Below are 18,512 nucleotides of genomic sequence, written 5' to 3' on the forward strand. Positions count from 1 at the left end.
TCTTACTTGTGCATATAAAAGAAGATGTAGCCACTCCGATCTCGATCACTCTGCACGGCAGCCTCTTGGATTTTTGATACCTCCAGGTCATTGTAAGTAAACCACGCTTGCTTCTTAATGTCATACACATCACTAATGTAATGACCTGAAACAAATAACATCTTAAAATCAAGGTTTTTAAAAACACACCAAAGCCGGGCGCAATGGCTCACGCCTGTAATCCCAGCACTTTGGGAGGCTGAGGCAGGCGGATCATGAGGTCAGGAGTTCCAAGACCAGCCTGACCAACATGGTGAAGCCCCGTCTCTACTAAAAATACAAAAATTAGCTGGGCATGGTGGCATGCGCCTGTAGTCTCAGCTACTCAGGAGGCTGAGGCAGGAGGATTGTTTGAACCCAGGAGGTGGAGGTTGCAGTGAACCGAGATAGCACCACTGCACTCCAGCCTGGGTGACAGAGTGAGACTCCATCTCAAAAAAATAAACAAATAAAAACACATTGAATTTATCTCAGGTGCAGGAAGTCTGAGAAAGAGAAAAAAAGCTACCACATTCACCTTATCCTCAAGACTGTGTCTAAAACCCATTGAAAAAACATACAGGCCAGGCACAGTGGCTCACTCCTGTAATCCCAGCACTTTGGGAGGCCAAGGCAGGAGGACTGCTTGAGGCCAGGAGTTTGAAACCAGCTTGGGCAACAAAGCAAGAACCCGTCCATACAAAAAATTTAAAAAAATTAGTCAGGTGTGGTGGCATGCATGTGTAGTCTCAGCTACTCAGCAGGCTGAGGGAGGAGGATCTCTTGAGCTCCTGAGCCCAAGAATTCAATGCTGCAATGAGCTAATGATGGTGCCACTGCACTCCTGCCTGGTGACAGAGTGAGACACTGTCTCTTGAAAAAAAAAAAAAGAAAAGAAAAGAAGAAAAAAATATTTGTATATACACAGAGAATTAAGGAGGCATATTACACTGGGACACCATTTTTGATTAATCTATTTTGTTCGGGGGAATTTAGGTCACTTATGAATTGAGAAATCAAACAGTTACACCTATTAACACAATGCACATTGAGTGTGATCAAAGTAGATTTCAAAGATTTTCTTGAAAAATTTATACTTCACGGGCTGGGCATGGTCGCTCACGTCTGTAATCCCAGCACTTTGGGAGGCCAAGGTGGGTGGATCTCTTGATCCCAGGAGTTCAAGACCAGCCTGGCCAACATGGTGAAACCCCATCTCTACTAAAAATGCAAAAATTAGCTGGGCGTGGTGGTGCATGCCTGTAATCCCAGCTACTTGGGAGGCTGAGACAGCAGAATCACTTGGACCCAGGAGGTGGAGGCTGCAGTGAGCCGAGATTGTGCCACTGCACTCCATCCTGGGTGACAGAGTGAGATTGGATCTCAAAAAAAGAAAGAAAAAAGAAAAACATACCTCACAATGCTAGGCAAAGAGCAATGTAATAAGGAGCAAATGCTGCCTAGTTTATTTATAAAATGCTGAAATCATGATAGCTATTCACCTGAAGAAGAAGTGCTACCAATGTGACTGACAACACTGATGAGCCGGTAGGAATGAGGCAGATTTCCTGTCTGGAAAACAGAAATGGGTATAACTTTTAAGTCTTCATTTGAATAAAAGCAAAACACTGAATATAAATTTATTATCAAAGCTGACATGGCTAAGCTTCGGTATGTGGCATAATAAGAATCAATTAAAAAATCTGTTCATACCCTTTGACCCAAAAATTCCACCCTCAACTAAGAATTTATTCTAACAAAATAAGTCAAAAGAAGAGTATATGTATCGAATTATTTACTGTGGCATTATCTGGTGAAAAGCTGGAACAGTATATCCAATAATAGCTGACTGGTTAGTATATCAATTCAATATAATAATGCTCAGTTATATAAAAAAACTACATGGATCAGGAACATGTTAACCTTTTTTCCAAACCCATACGAATGCACATAGTAACTATAACTCTATTAAAAAACAGTTATGTTAAGAGTTAGGCATTGGACAATAGAACGAAAATGTTAAAAAGAGTTGCTATGTTGCTGTAGGGATCAGAGTGAACTTTCATATTTTAAAAAATATGATTAAAATATTTTTGGTAAAATAAAGCAAAACTGAAAAGTGATATTCATGCACTGAAGACAGCACTATAAGGTAAAATTTGAGGAAGGAAGGCCAGGCGCGGTGGCTCACGCCTGTAATCCCAGCACTTTGGGAGGCCGAGGTGGGCAGATCATGAGGTCAGGAGATCGAGACCATCCTGGCTAACACAGTGAAACCCTGTCTCTACTAAAAAAATACAAAAAATTAGCTGGGTGTGGTGGCGGGCACCTGTAGTCCCAGCTACTCTGGAGGCTGAGGAAGGAGAATGGCATGAATCCAGGAGGCAGAGCTTGCAGTGAGCCAAGATCAGGCCACTGCACTCCAGCCTTGGCGACAGAGCAAGACTCCATCTCAAAAAAAAAAAAAAAAAAAAATTGGGGGAAGGAATATGGCTATATGTAAACCAGAAACTTAAATTGTTGATAAACTTCGATTTAGTAATTTAATTCTGGAGAATATAAAAGAAGAAATTCTAAAATATAGAAAATGCATGAGCCAAGAGCACACGCCACTGCACTTCAGCCTGGGCGACAGACAGACCTTGCCTGAAAAAAAAAAAAAAAAAAAAAACAACTCTATGTTTGGCCAGGTGCAGTGGCTCAGACCTGTAATCCCAATACTTTGGGAGGCAGAGATGGGTGGATCCCTTAAGGCCAAGAATTTGAGACCGGCCTAGCCATCATGGTGAAATTGCATCTCTACTAAAAATACAAAAATTAGCTGGGCATAGTGGCTCATGCCTGCAATCCCAGCTACTCAGGTGGCTGAGGCACAAGAATCGCTTCAGCCCAGTAGGTGGTGGAGGAAGTTGCAGTGAACTGAGATCGTGTCACTGCACTCCAGCCTGGGTGACAGAGCGAGACTCTGTCTCAAAAAAATAAAATAAAATAACGAAAATGCTATAAGCATACAGTTTCCCAACTTATTATCATAGTGAAAAATTACAAACAACTTAGACAAATACTCAATGTTAGCTAAAAATTAAATAAGTAGGATATTTATTTGAGGCAATATAGTACAGCCACTAAACATAAGCTTATAAATAACTACTCTTGGCCGGGCACGGTGGCTCATGCCTGTAATCCCAGCACTTTGGGAGGCCGAGACGGGTGGATCACAAGGTCAGGAGATCGAGACCATCCTGGCTAACATGATGAAACCCTGTCTCTACTAAAAATACAAAAAATTAGCCGGGCGTGGTGGCGGGCGCCTGTAGTCCCAGCTACTCAGGAGGCTGAAGCAGGAGAACAGCGTGAACCCAGGAGGCGAAGCTTGCAGTAAACCGAGATTGCGCCACTGCACTCCAACCTGGGCGACAGAGCGAGACTCCATCTCAAAAAAAAAACAAAAAAAAACACTACTTTTTAACAAACAGGATAACCTGGGTGTGGCAGTGTGTGCCTCTAGTCCCAGCCATTTGGAAGGCTGAGGCAGGAAAATCCCTTGAGCCCAGGAGTCTGAAGCCAGCCTGGGCAACACAGTGAGACTCTGTCTCTAGAACAAAAAAACAAATGAAATAAAAACTATACTTATGACTTTTTAAAAAGTATACATGGAGGTGAGAATAACAAAGAAATATGTCAAAGTGCTGAGAGTAATTGTGTTAGGATTGTAGGATCCTGGATAATCAAAATTTGAGGGGAAAAAGCAATTATTTAAGGGGGGAAAAAAGGGTTAAAAAAAAAAGAGTTCAATGTGCCCTAATTAACATCACCAATTCAATGGTTTTCAGTGAGTAACACCCATTTTTGGTATTTAACTATAAAGATGATACAGTTATTCAGTGTAACTAAAGGTAATTTTCCCCCCGCCCCGAGATAGAGTTTTGCTCTTGTTGCCCAGGTTGGAGTACAATGGCACAATCTTGGCTCACTGCAACCTCCTCCTCCCAGGTTCAGGTGATTCTCCTGCCTCAGCCTGCCAAGTAGCTGGGATTACAGGCGTGTGTCACCATGCCTGGTTAATTTTTGCATTTTTAGTAGAGATGGGGTTTCACCATGTTGGTCAGGCTGGTCTGGAACTCCTGACCTCAGGTGATCCACCTGCCCCAGCCTCCCAAAGTGCTGGGATTACAGGCATGAGCCACCACGCCTGGCCAACAAAAGGTAATTTAATACACACATGACTTTACTGAGTTCTTACCTAACATGCATGTAAAGTGGTCAGGACGTATTCCTGTTTTTTTTTTTTTTTTTTAATCTTGTGTGTGAAAAATGAACAGCAAATGACAAGAGAAAATGAGACCATCTAATGGCTACTGAAAGGGCCAAAATGAACCTGCAGTGGACACTGAAAGTGGAGCCTTTGAAGTAAAGAGCAGGAGGAGTGACACTGAATCTGACCAACTGTACTCAGGAATGAAAACAATTACCTCAGCATTTCTTTTCAGTTCCTCAGCTTCAGCTTCTGTGTACTCCATATCAAAAACATCCTCATTTCCAGAGTCCTCATCAGAACCCAATGCATCCACAAAGGAGTTGTTAAACTCTGAAGAATACAAAGACAAAATCTCATAAAAGTTCTTGGAATAGACTGGACATGGTGGCTCACGCCTGTAATCCCAACACTTTGGGAGGCCGAGACAGGTGGATCACCTGAGGTCAGGAGTTCGAGACCAGCCTAACCAACATGGTGAAACCCCATCTCTACTAAAAATACAAAAAAAAAAAAAAAAAAATTAGCCAGAAGTGGTGGCTAATGCCTGTAATCCCAGCTACTTGGGAGGCTGAGGCAGGAAGAATTTCTTGAACCCAGGAGGCAGAGATTGCAATGACCCGAGATTGCACCATTGCACTCCAGCCTGGGCAACAAGAGCAAAACTCTGTCTCAAAAAAAAAAAAAAGTCATTGGAATAGACATAACAAATATAATTAGAAAGATAAAATCGCTTGAGGTTACACATTTTATCATTCTAAGAAAACAGAAAACATAATATGAGGGTCCAACACGCTCAGCCCACTGTGGGGAACACGGGAGACATGGGTATCTGTAAAAGAAACACTCTTTTTCTTTTAAATATATGTATATGATAAACGGATCTAACCCTCATAAGAAAGGCATAAAACTAGAAAATAATTTTACATATAATCCAATTTCACTAAATTTATATAAGCTATATATGTTAGATTTCAAGTACTTGGTGTCATTAGCAAACATAAATTATCCTCACAGAAAAAGGATTATAAAAAGGTCAATGTTCTTTTTTTCTTTGTATTAAATCATCTCTTGGCCAAGTGTGGTGGCTTATGCCTGTAATCTCAGCACTTTGGGAGGCCGAGGTGGGTGGATCACGAGGTCAAGAGATCAAGACCATCCTGGCCAACATGGTAAAACTCCTTCTCTACTAAAAATACAAAAATTAGCCGGGTGTGGTGGCGCACGCCAGTAGTCCCAGCTACTCGGGAAGCTGAGGCAGGAGAATCACTTGAACCCAGGAGGTGGAGGTTGCAGTGAGCCGAGATTGTGCCACTGCACTCCAGCCTGGTAATAGAGCGAGACTCTGTCTCAAAAAAAAAAAAAAAAAAAAAAAAAAATCATTTCTTGAAATGTACCAAAAAAGTAAAGAAAATTCAACCTTTAACTCTTAAATTTCACCTAAGATATACTAAACAAATACGAGATCTGTATTTTCTTTAATAATACGTGTCCACTGGAAGCATCCATCTTTACTAATGGTGTTAAATAAAGAATCCCAGGAGCATTTGTACATAAATGGTTATTTGCTTTAATATATAATTAGCTCCACTAAAATCACAGTATAGTGTGATTTACAATCACATGAATATCTAAGAATGAGGCCGGGCACAGCGGCTCACGCCTGTAATCCCAGCACTTTGGGAGGCCGAGGCAGGTGGATTACCTGAGGTCAGGAGCTGGAGACCAGCCTGACCAACATGGTAAACTCCACCTCTACCAAAAATACAAAATTAGCTGAGCATAGTGGTGCATGCCTGTAATCCCAGCTACTTGGGAGGCTGAGGCAGGAGAATCGCTTGAACTCGGGAGGCAGAGGTTGCAGTGAGCCAAGACCACGCCACTACACTCCAGCCTGGGCAACAAGAGAGAAATTCCATCTCAAAAGAAAAAAAAAGAAAAAAGAAAATCTAAGAATGCGAAGAACAGGAAAAGAGAACATAGCATCAAAATTCTGGAAGTTGGAAATACATGTGTGACTAACTCAGCAGACCTAAGAAAGCCAAAGCCATACCCCAAGCCAGCAATGGAAAAGTTGAAAACTAATCCAATTTATATCACTGAATGTTCAAAAGACACAAGAAGACATGGAAGAACCAGGCCAGGCATGGTGGCTCATACCTCTAATCCTAGGACTTTGGGAGGCTGAGGTGGGTGGGTGAACTGCCTGAGATCAGGAGTTCGAGACCAGCCTGGGCAACATGCTAAAACTCCATCTCTACTAAAATGAAATATAAAAAATTAGTTGGAACCTGGGCACGGTTGCTCATGCCTGCAATCACAGCACTTTGGGAGGCCAACGCAGCTGGATCACATAAGGTCAAGAGTTCGAGACCTGCCTGGGCAACATGGTGAAACCTCATCTCTACTAAAAATACAAAAATTTAGCTGGATGTGGTGGTGGGTGCCTGTAATCCCAGCTACTTGGGAAGCTGAGGCAGGAGAATTGCTTGAACCTGGGATGTGGAGGTTGCAGTGAGCCAAGATTGTGCCACTGCACTCCAGCCTCGGCAACAACAGTGAAACTCTGTCTTTAAAAAAAAAAAAAAAAAAAAAAAAAAAGAAAAATTAAAAAATTAGCTGGGCGTGGTGGTGCACGCCTGTAGTACCAGCTACTCAGGAGGCTGAGGCACAAGAATCACTTGAATCCGGGAGGCAGAGGTTGCAGTGAGCAGAGATCGCGCCTCTGCACTCCAGCCCCTGGACAACAGAGCATGACCCTGTCTCCAAAAAAATGAAGACATGGAAGAACCAGGAACCAGGTACCTCTGAAACTGGAGGATAAGGAGGGGATAAAATAAAGATTAGGTAAAAGCTGTTTGAGAAACAGATTCCTACATCTACTTCTTCCAACTTCCTAACTCATGGACTTCTAATACCTGGTCCACATATTAGTTCTGCCAAATGCTATGACATGTGAACCTTATGCTACTGAATACACTCACTCATGACTGCCCACTGACTGCTCCAGAATAAGCTCTTGAAAATTCACGGGGAAACTGAAGCCACATTATGTTCTTCTAGGAGTCGTAACAGTGGCAAAATTATAACTCTTTCATTAAACAGATGATAGATTGTTCTCGCTAATTTTTCAAAATTAAAAAACATATTATTAGAGATATGGGTACAGATGACAAAAATTATTTTGAAAAAGCAAGCTGAAGATGAATACAAATGTTAGAATAGTGGTTTCCTCTGGGAGGAAGACAAAAAGGAGAGATATAAAGGTTACTTCTAAGGTTCTATTTCTTTACCTGGGAGGTATTCAAATTTGTTATCAACAAACACATTTTAGCCTGTAATCTCGGCACTTTGGGAGGCTGAGGAGGGTGGATCACTTGAAGCCAGGAGTTCAAGACCAGCCTTGGCCAACATGGTGAAACCCCGTCTCTACCGAAAATACAAAAATTAGCTGGGTGTGGTGGCACGACCGTTAATTCCAGCTACTCGGGAGGCTGAGGCACGAGAATTGCTTGTACCCAGGACGTGGAGGTTGCAGCGAGCCAAGATTGCACCACTGCACTCCAGCCTGGGTGACAGAGTGAGAGGCTATCCCCAACAATAAACACACACACACACACACACACACGCTATCCTCCACAATAAACACGCACACTCTTTATATGTTCTTCTATGTGTGAATGGTAATTTTACCATAAAAAAATGTAATTAAAATTATCTCCACACCTTGAAGACTTAACTCGGTAGCTCTTTTGAGGTCATCATCTTCTTTCTGTTCCCAAGCCTCCTAAAGGGAAAAGAACAAAAACTAAGGTATTTAAAGAGGTATTGATTAAACTTACTTAATGAGGATAAAATCAGTTTCTCTGGAAGCATTTGCTAAGAATGCTTTCTATAACCTTATGGATGTTTGGAATATTACCTTTTGAGGAATGTGGGGAAGTTCTTTACTTTTTTTTTTTTTTTTTTTGAGACAGAGTCTCGCTCTGTCCCCCAGGCTGGAGTGCAGTGGCGTGATCTCAGCTCACTGCAAGCTCTGCCTGCTGGGTTCACGCCATTCTCCTGCCTCAGCCTCTCGAGTAGCTGGGACTACAGTTGCCCGCCAGCACGCCTGGCTAATTTTTTGTATTTTTAGTGGAGATGGGGTTTCACCGTGTTAGCCAGGGTGGTCTCGATCTCCTGACCTTGTGATCCGCCCATCTCGGCCTCCCAAAGTGCTGGGATTACAAGCGTGAGCCACTGCGCCCGGCCCACTCCAGTATTTTTTAAGAATTTTTTTTTTTTTGGGAGGCTGAGGCAGGAGAATGGCGTGAACCCAGGAGGCAGAGCTTGCAGTGAGCCGAGATCGCACCACTGCACTCTAGCCTGGGCGACACAGTGAGACTCTGTCTCAAAAAAACAAACAAACAAACAAACAAAAATATATATATATATAAATTTTTTTGTTTTTTTGAGAGGGAGTCTTGCTCTGTTGGCAGGCTGGAGGGCAATGGCATGATCTCAGCTCACTGCATCCTCCACCTCCCAGGTTCAAGCGATTTTCCTGCCTCAGCCTCCCGAGTAGCTGGGACTACAGGTGCGTGCCACCACACCCAGCTAATTTTTTTTGTATTTTTAGTAGAGATGGGGTTTCACCATGTTGGCCAGGATGGTCTCGATCTCTTGATCTTGTGATCTGCCTGCCTCAGCCTCCCAAAGTGCTGGAATTACAGGCATGAGCCACCACACCCAGCTCCACTCCAGTATTTTTAAAGCTCCCCAGTAAATTTGAATGTGCAGTTAAGATTAAGAACCACTGATCTAGAGAAATCAGATTTCTTTTTTTTTTTTTTTTGAGACAGAGTCTTGCTCTATAGCCGAGGCAGAAGTACAGTAGCATGATCTTGGCCCACTGCAACCTCCACCTCCTGGGTTCAAGCGATTCTTGTGCCTCAGCCTCCCTACTAGCTGAGAATATAGGCTCACGCCACTACAGCAGGTTAATTTTTGTATTTTTAGCAGAGACAGTGTCACCATTTTGGCCAGGCTGGTCTAGAACTCCTAGCCTTAAGGGATCCATCCACCTTGGCCTCCCAAAGTGCTGGGATTACAGGCGTGAGCCACAGTGCCCAGCTTAGATTTCTTAGTCTGATTATCTGATGAACCCAAAGCAGGCCTCAAACAAGCACTAAACCTACCCATTCATTCTAGGGAGTCTTGGTAAATTTTTACTAACATGAGTTAGATTGCACAGGATTAGCTAACTATGAAAAATCAGACCTGTAAGTCAGATCCTATTGCCTATAAATCTGGTATTTCAAGTGATTGTAACAGTGGAAAACAAATGGCATAAACTGAACATTGAAGAATAGGTTACTACATAAAGAAAAGACCAAGGGCTGGGGGTAAATAGCTCATGCCTATAATCCCAGCACTTTGGGAGGTTGTGGTGGGAGGACTGCTTAAGCCCAGGAGTTTGAGACCAGCCTGGGCAACAGTGAGACACTGTCTTTACTAAAAATTAAAAAATGAGCCGGGCATGGTGGATGCTCCTGTGGTCCCATGTACTTGAGAGGCCTAGGCAGAAGAACTGCTTGAGCTCAGAGTTTGAGGCTGCAGTGAGCCATGATCAAGCCACTGCATTCCAGCCTGGGCAACTGAGCAAGACCCTATCTTAATAAATAAACAGAAAGGCAGATAAATGTTCTAATACTAAAATCTGAAAATTAGATTTTAGAAAATATTTCTGATAATTCTATGTTCAAATAATTCATAAGAACTTATATTCTTAGGAAATAACCAAAACAAATACATTGCCTTAAAATATAATTATAAAATCATGGTGTTATATTGCTTGTTTCTACAGCTTGCAAAATAATGCTGGACTGGGAAGCCAGGCATGGTGGCTCATATCTGTAGTCCTAGCACTTTAGGAGGCCAAAGGGGGAGGACTGCTTCAGTCCAGGAGTTCAAAACCAGCCTGGGCAACATAACAAGGCCCTGTCTCTAAAAAATTAAAATAGAAAATAAAAAGAAAAGAAAAAAATAAATTTGGACTAGGAATAATCTATAATATCCCATCCTGTTTTAGCAAGCAATGAATTATAGTTATGAAAGGTAACCAACAATACATTTTATTGCATTTGGATTTTCAAAAAAAGAAAAACTACCCACGTACCTGTTTCAAACCCAGGCTGGAGTGCAGTGGCATGATCTCAGCTCACTGCAATCTCTGCCTCCTGGGTTCAAGTGATTCTCCTGCCTCAGCCTCCTGAGTAGCTGGGACTACAGGCGTGTGCCACCATACCTGGCTAAGTTTTATATTTTTAGTAGACGGGGTTTTGTCATGTTGGCTAGGCTGGTCTCAAACTCCTGGCCTCAAGTGATCCACCCGCCTCAGCCTCCCAAAGTACTGAGATTACAGGCATGAACCACCAAAACCTGCCTCAAACAAGTCTTTTTTTGCCCCCAATGACTTACTGTATGTAAATCATCTGGAACAATGTCTGACACATAGTAAGTGCTCAACACATTAGTTATTATTATTCTATTTCTCAGGAAAGATAAGTGCAGAGAAAGTAGCAATATAAATATCTCTTACTTGCTCTTGAAGGCTCTGAGCCAGTGCCTGCTGAAGTTCTTGCTCTTCCCTTTCACGCTCCATATCATACTGCTGGAGCCAATCAACCTCTCCCTGAGATCCTTCTGGAGTTTTGTTTTCTTTATTCTCATCACAGTCTTTAGTTATCTCAGTAAAACTGGCAGGATCTGAGGAAGCAGAACATAACATTAATTTGGAAAATTCTCTCTAATAAATGGAAATTTCTGAACTAGAGTGACACCTACTGTTCATAAAGCAATTTACCCTAATTTCATCTATAATTTGCTTAGGACGTACAATTTCACCTTACTAGATCTACGTTAGGGTTGATCAACCTTAGAGCTATTGACATTTTGGGTGGGACAAGCTTTTGTCGGGGTGAGGGGAGAAGAGTATGTCCTGTGCATTGTAGAACGTTTGGCAGTGTTTCTGGCCTCTACCTACAAGATGTCAGTAGCATCCACCCTCTACAGTTATGATAACCAAAAATGACAGACACTACCGTATGTCCCCTGGAAGGCAAAATTGTTCTTGTTTGAGAACAAATGATCTACAGTAATGGTTCTAAAAGTTAATTAATCATCAGAAACACACTGTAAAGATGGGGAAGAAAAAACAGCCATAGGTCATAGTGTCACTTGACCAAGTACTGGAAATAAAATATTGTTTAGAGCAAATGAAGTAAGAATTAGGCCAAAATGATCAAGCTACTATTGAGATTTTCCCCATTTATTTTTTTGGGACAGTGTCTTGCTCTCTCACCCAGGCTGGAGGTCCAGTGGCACGATCTCGGCTCACTGCAACCTCTGCCTCCCGGGTTCAAGCAATTCTCGTGCCTCAGCCACCGAGTAGCTGGGATTACAGGTGCATGCCATCACACCCAACTAATTTTTGTTTTAGTAGAGATGAGGTTTCACCACATTGGCCAGGCTGCTCTCAAACTCCTGACCTCAGGTGATCTGCCCGCCTTGGGCTCCCAAAATGCTGAGATTACAGGTGTGAGCCACCGTGCCTCGTCGATTTTCCTTTTATTACACTGTATGTTGAACATGTGTTTAAACATTAATAATCAAACAAGCATTGTATATATCTAAATCAAAAGAGTGTATGGCAATATACAGTGTATGTTTAAAACATTCAGGAAGGTAAGAAATCCTCTCCCCCCTCCTCTCCCCTCCCCCCTTCCCCTGCCCAGGCTGGAGTGCAGTGGCTTACTGCAACCTCCGCCTCTTTCAAGCAATTCTCCCGCCTCAGACTCCTGAGTAGCTGAGACTACAGGCGCCCGCCACCATGCCCGGCTAATTCATACATATATATATATATATATATATATATTTTTTTTTTTTTTTGAGATGGAGTTTCGCTCTGTTGCTCAGGCTGGAGTGCAGTGACGCGATCTCGGCTCACTGCAACCTTTGCCTCTAGGGTTCCAGCGATTCTCCTGCTTCAGCCTTCCGAGTAGCTGGGATTACAGGCGCACGTCACCATGCCCGGCTACTTTTTGTATTTTTAGTAGAGACGGGGTTTCACCATCTTTGTCAGGCTGGTCTCGAACTCCTGACCTCATGATCCGCCCACCTCGGCCTCCCAAAGTGCTGGGATTACAGGCGTGAACCACTGTGCCTGGCCTAATTTTTGTGTTTTTTAGTAGAGATAGAGTTTCACCATGTTGGCCAGGCTGCTCTTGAACTCCTGACCTCAGGTGATCCACCCGCCTTGGCATCCCAAAGTGCTGGGATTACGGGCGTGAGCCACCCCTCCCGGCCTGTTCCTTCTCAATTTCTAGACTACGGCTAGCTAAAATAAACAGGATAGTTATGATTTTTTTCTGGTTATCTGAATTGTTAGAGCAATAACATTTCATGATTTTTTTTTTTTTTTAAGACTGAGTCTTGCTCTGTCGCTCAGGGTGGAGTGCAGTGGCACAATATCTGCTCACTGCAACCTCCACCTTCTAGGTTCAAGCGATTCCCCTGCCTCAGCCTCCCGAGTAGCTGGGATTACAGGTGTACACCACACCTGGCTAATTTTTTATATTTTTGGTAGAGATGGGGTTTCACCGTGTTGGCCAGGCTGGTCTCGAACTCCTGACCTCAAGTGATCTGCCCGCCTCCGCCTCCCAAAGTGCTGGGATTAACAGGCATGAGCCACCACACCTGGCCATTTCATGATAATTTTTTTATTATTTTTTGAGATGGAGTTTCGCTCTTGTTGCCCAGACTGGAGTGCAAGGGCGTGATTGTGGCTCACTGCAACCTCCACCTCCCGGGTTCAAGCAATTCTCCTGCCTCAGCCTCCCAAGTAGGTGGGATTCTCCTGCCTCAGCCTCCCAAGTAGCATGCACCACCATGCCCAGCTAATTTTGTATTTTTAGTAGAGGCAGGGTTTCACCATGTTGGTCAGGCTGGTCTCGAACTCCTGACGTCAGGTGATCCATCAGCCTTGGCCTCTCAAAGTGCTGAGATTACAGGATTGAGCCACCATGCCCAGCCCATGATAATTTTCAATACAAATACAAGCGTTAACTATATCAAACATTACTAAAGTAAACCTCCTCATCAAAAAGTATTTAACTGGCCAATGAGAATTACCTTTATATACTCATGCTATACATATTGTTATTGAGTTTGTATATGTTCTTTACCTGCCCTAATACTGTATTTTATTTTATTTTTTGAGACAGACTCTCGCTCTGTTGGCCAGGCTGGAGTACAGTGGCACAATCTTGGCTCACCATAACCTCCACCTCCCGGGTTCAAGAGATTCTTATGCCTCAGCCTCCCGAGTAGCTGGGATTACAGGCATGTGCCACCACACCCGGCTCATTTTTTATTTTTAGTAGAGACAGGGTTTCACCATGTTGGCCAGGCTGGTCTTGAACTCCTGACCTCAGGTGATCCACCTGCCTTGGCCTCCCAAAGTGCTGGGATTACAGGTGTGAGCCACACTGCGCCTGGCTCCTAACACTGTATTTCTCCGTAGCACAGGTAACCCTGAAGCTTACAGTATCTTGGCTTTAGATTCTAAGTCAGCAACTAGTTAACATTTTGAGTTGTACTGAATTGCTGAGTGAATATTTATTAAAAGAGGAAAAGAAACTCACAATTTATTTGGTGGAAAAATCCCAACTGTTCAGAAAAATTATATTACAGATAATCCCAATTAAACACACAAAAAACAACTATCCTAGAGATAGCAATAATTTCTTCCTTTCTTCCATTATTGGAGAAACAACCCTTCCCATGGCCTAGAAGGGGCAGCTTGGAAGTCTACATGACCCTGCCTGTCCCTCCCACCTAAGTCTGCTGAACCCGGAATGGATTATTTGACTCAACCAATCAGATTACCTGTTTTGGAAATTTGGAACTGAGATATACAAAGCTAGCTGATGATGAGCATTTCAAGTGGAAGGAAGACTTGGGGGTTGACATTGCTGTTTTAGAGTATAAAATGAGTATTATTATTTTTATTATCAAAACATACTCAAAACGTGACAGAATAATTTTTCTTAACCAATAATTTTGAGCACTCAATGATTCAATGTACCTCAGACAATCCTGGATTATACTAGTAACTAATCCATGTGTTAGAAAGCAGATCAAGGAAGTTTGCTTGAAGATGCTGAAGTCAATATACATTTGTCTTCAGGATAAGATTATCAGCCAGATACAGAACCTATTTAAAAATCTATGGGGACAAACATGGCCATGAAATAATAATCCACTTTTAAGGATTGCACAATGGATCAAAGGGGATTCATGTGTTTAACTCAACACTCTTTTTTTTTTTTTTTGAGACACAGTCTCTATCTGTCGCCCAGGCTGGAGTGCAGTAGTACCATCTCGGCTCACTGCAAGCTCTGCCTCCCGGGTTCTCGTCATTCTCCTGCCTCAGCCTCCCAAGTAGCTGGGACTACAGGCAACTGCCACCATGGCTGGCTAATTTTTTGTATTTTTAGTAGAGACGGGGTTTCACCATGTTAGCCAGGATGGTCTCGATCTCCTGATCTCGTGATCCGCCCGCCTCAGCCTCCCAAAGTGCTGGGATTACAGGCGTGAGCCACCGCGCGTGGCCTTAACTCAACATTCTTCCACTGAATATACTGTTTGCTTCTTCCCCACGCCCTAATTGAAACCTGCTCTCTTCCTGATATTCTATATTACAGTGAATGAGATAATTTTCCAGTTTCTTTTAAAAGACAGAAATCTGAGGATCATATTTGACTTCTCCCTCTCATTCACTCCTCACGTAAGATAAATGATTATTTCCTAAGCATCTCTTGAATCCATCAACTTTTTTTTTCAAGCCAAAACCTTGGCTTAGGACACCACTAACTTCTTGTTTGGACTACTGCAATAATTTCCTAAGAGGTCTCAAGTATTACTATGTTTTTCTCTAACTTCTGTAGCCAGAATGATCTTTTCTTCAAACACAAATCCTTATCAAATAATTGTTTGCTTAAAATATCCAACAGCTTCCTAATGCCTTTGAAACAAAAGTCCAAATTCCTAAACATGGCTTCAGGCCATGCAAAAACCGGAGACTACTTAGCTCTCTAGTCTCATCTTTTGCATTTCCCCTTCAACAATATGCTCCAGTCATGCAGATCATTCTGAACTTTCTTTTAGATCTACTAACTTGCTGTGCGCTTTCTCATTTCTGAGTCTTTGTACACACTATTCCTTCTGGCTAGTGTCTAGAGACTGTGAAACCTTACTTTGTCTTCCTGCCCCTCCTCAGCTGGTTCACAAAACAGCCCAACTGTTAAGTCACAGATACTTATTGAGAATCTATGTGCCAAACACTGTTGTAGAAGTTGGGGATATAGTGATAATTAAAGCAAGATGGTGCTTGCCCTCAAGGACCTTAAGTGCAAAAGCTCTGAAATGAGAATGGCCTTGGCGTATTTGAGGGAGGGAGAGAGGGAGGAAGAAAGAGAGAGAAAGAAGTACAGACTTCAGGAAGACATCATGGAGACTGAGAAAACAAATAAGAAAGTATTACAAAACTGACTAGTAGCATTTAGTGCCCATTTAAGAGTGTAGTCCTGAGTTTAAGGAAAGTCCACGGAACACAGTTTTGTGATTTTCTTTAGCAATCTTCACCAGCTTGGGTGCAGGTATGGAAAAAGTAGCTAGTTGAGTTGGGAGTTTGGGTTTTGTCAGGCTACTGCGACAGAAGAAAAGAGGAAGGAGATAAAAGGGTACCAAAATATGGCATGTAGGCTGAGTAAGAAAGGAAGTGATGATAAGAGGGAGGTGCTGAATAGCAAAAAAGTAAGAGTCAATGGGTTGACAGTGTTAGTAAAAATCAAGTAATAAAGTCGGAACATGACACTAGGTAAGCTGGACGGAAAGGATTAGGGAAGGATATTTGAAACAAAGATTTCAAAGGTGGTACAGTTATTGATGATGACAAAGTCTAGGGAAGTGGTTTTCACACTTCAGTATTGCATTAGAATCATTCGGAGGGCCTATCAAAACACAGATTGCTAAGCCCCACATCCAGAGTTTCTCAGTCAGTAGGTCTGAGGTGGTGTCAAGAATTGGCATTTCCAGGAAGTTCACAGATTATATTTGATGATCTAAGTTCACACTTTGAGAAGCACTGGTCTAGGGTAATGACTTCTATAAGTGGCCAATCAAAATAGGGTAGAAGAAAAGATTTTTGGAATTAAGATCAGAAACTGAGAAAACAGGCTGCTGAAAGAAAGTGATCATGACACTTCTTCGGACTGTCTTTTCTACTTAAGCTCTCTCCCTAAGTGATCTCATGTATTACTATAGCCTCACAAACTGATGAAATATCAAATTCATATCTCTAGTCTGAATTTCTTCCGAGCTTTAAACTTGTATATTGAAATGCCTAGGTGAAATCTCCATTTGCCTGTTTAATTTTTATTCCTCCCTTGTCCCACTAACTGTGCTTCCTCATAACAGCAAATGGTACCATTATCTATCCAATTGCTCAGGCCAAAAAACATGTCTCCCTTGATTTTTTTCTTTTTCCCTTGGCACCTTTGTGGTGTTGGTTAGAAAGATTAGCTGGGGCTGGGCGTGGTGGCTCACGCCTGTAATCCTAGCACTTTGGGAGGCTGAGGCAGGTAGATTACCTGAGGTCAGGAGTTCGAGACCAGTCTGGACAACATGGTGACTCCCCGTCTTTACTAAAAATACAAAAAAAAAAAAAAAATTAGCTGGGCGTGGTGGCGGGCGCCTGTAGTCCAAGCTACTCGGGAGGCTGAGGCAGGAGAGTCACTTGAACCTGGGAGGCAGAGGTTGCAGTGAGCTGAGATCATGCCACTGCACTCCAGCCTGGGCAACAGAGAGAGACTCGGTCCGCCCCAGGAAAAAAAAAAAGAAAGATTAGCTGGTATGGCTAGATATCCTCTTTCTTCTGGTGATCTCAAGAGTCTTTCCTTCACAATGTGATCTCTCCAGCAGTGCAGCCAAGCTTCTTATCTAGCAGCTTAGGGTTCCCAAAAGCACAAAAGGGGAAGTTGCCAGGCCATCTTAATGTTTAATCACAAACTTGGCACAGAATCAATTCAATCACATTTTATTGCACTCACATAGCCTTCCCAAATTCACTGTGAAGAGGTCTACACAAGAGTATGCATACTGGTAGCCATGGTTCACTAGATGCTGTCTTTGGAGACTGAGTGTGTATACACACACACTCACACTTTTTTTTCTATGGAGCCATGTGAATACACTGTAATTGCAGATATTATAATACTTTACCCCAAAGCATGTCAGCCTGAATCTCTCTTTTTTTGAGACAGAGTTTTGCTCTTGTTGCCCAGGCTGAAGTGCAATGGTGCAATATTGGCTCACTGCAACCTCCTATGCCTCCTGGGTTCAAGCAATTCTTCTGCCTCAGCCTCCCAAGTAGCTGGGATTACAGGCATGCAACATCACGCCCGGCTAATTTTGTATTTTTGGTAGAGATGGGGTTTCACCATGTTGGTCAAGTTGGTCTTGACCTCCTGATCTCAGGTGATTCACCTACCTCAGCCTCCCAAAGCGCTAGGATTACATGCATGAGCCACTGTACCCAGCCCAGCCTGAATCTCTTAATTAAAAGCACATTTTCCTACATAACAATTATCACACCTAAGAATATTAACAGTAATTCTATTTATAATTCCAATATATAGCCTACATTCTCATTTCTCCAGTTGTTTCCAAAATATTTTTTGTACAATTTTTTCTAACCTAGACTCCTAAGGTTACTCACTACATTTGGTTGTCAGGTCTCTTTAGTCTTTAGTCAGGGCCAGTTTTTCTTCTAAAGCCTCCCATTATGGATTTTTCTAGTGTTCTTTTAAGTATAGGCTGTTTTTTCCCCATACCCTAGAGCCTGGAGACAGGGTGGGTTTCCTCTTTATTACCCACTGCCATTTCCAACTACTTTGTCTCCTTTCAGGCTATAAAAACTGTAGCTCCCTTGAAGTGCATGATATAGGACATTGCCACATATTACCTCTTCCTGTAGCTGTCCCTTTGTTAATTTTACGAAGTTATAGGACTGGGCAAAGAACTGAAAAGGAGAGCAGAAAGCAGGAAATAAATCAGGAAGGGACAAAAGCACTAATATTAACCAGGGATACCTAAGGGCAGTGATTATAAATGTAGTAAGGGAACTGCATAATGATAC

At 42.6% G+C, this 18,512-nt stretch overlaps 1 protein-coding gene across 1 annotated transcript in view; it reads right to left on the reverse strand.

The window, feature by feature from the left end:
* The window catches only part of USP37 (ubiquitin specific peptidase 37), a 119,044-nt gene that overhangs the window by 5,316 nt on the left and 95,216 nt on the right, over window positions 1-18,512 (reverse strand). The window contains exons 21-25 of the mRNA XM_030802492.1: window positions 10,854-11,020; window positions 8,000-8,060; window positions 4,491-4,606; window positions 1,521-1,590; window positions 7-145 (exon numbers count right to left, since the gene is read on the reverse strand). Of these exons, the coding sequence (XP_030658352.1) occupies window positions 7-145; window positions 1,521-1,590; window positions 4,491-4,606; window positions 8,000-8,060; window positions 10,854-11,020 (553 nt within the window). The remainder of the gene's footprint in view (window positions 1-6; window positions 146-1,520; window positions 1,591-4,490; window positions 4,607-7,999; window positions 8,061-10,853; window positions 11,021-18,512) is intronic.

This window comes from Nomascus leucogenys, chromosome 22a (assembly GCF_006542625.1).
Source record: "Nomascus leucogenys isolate Asia chromosome 22a, Asia_NLE_v1, whole genome shotgun sequence".
Lineage (NCBI taxonomy): Eukaryota > Metazoa > Chordata > Mammalia > Primates > Hylobatidae > Nomascus > Nomascus leucogenys.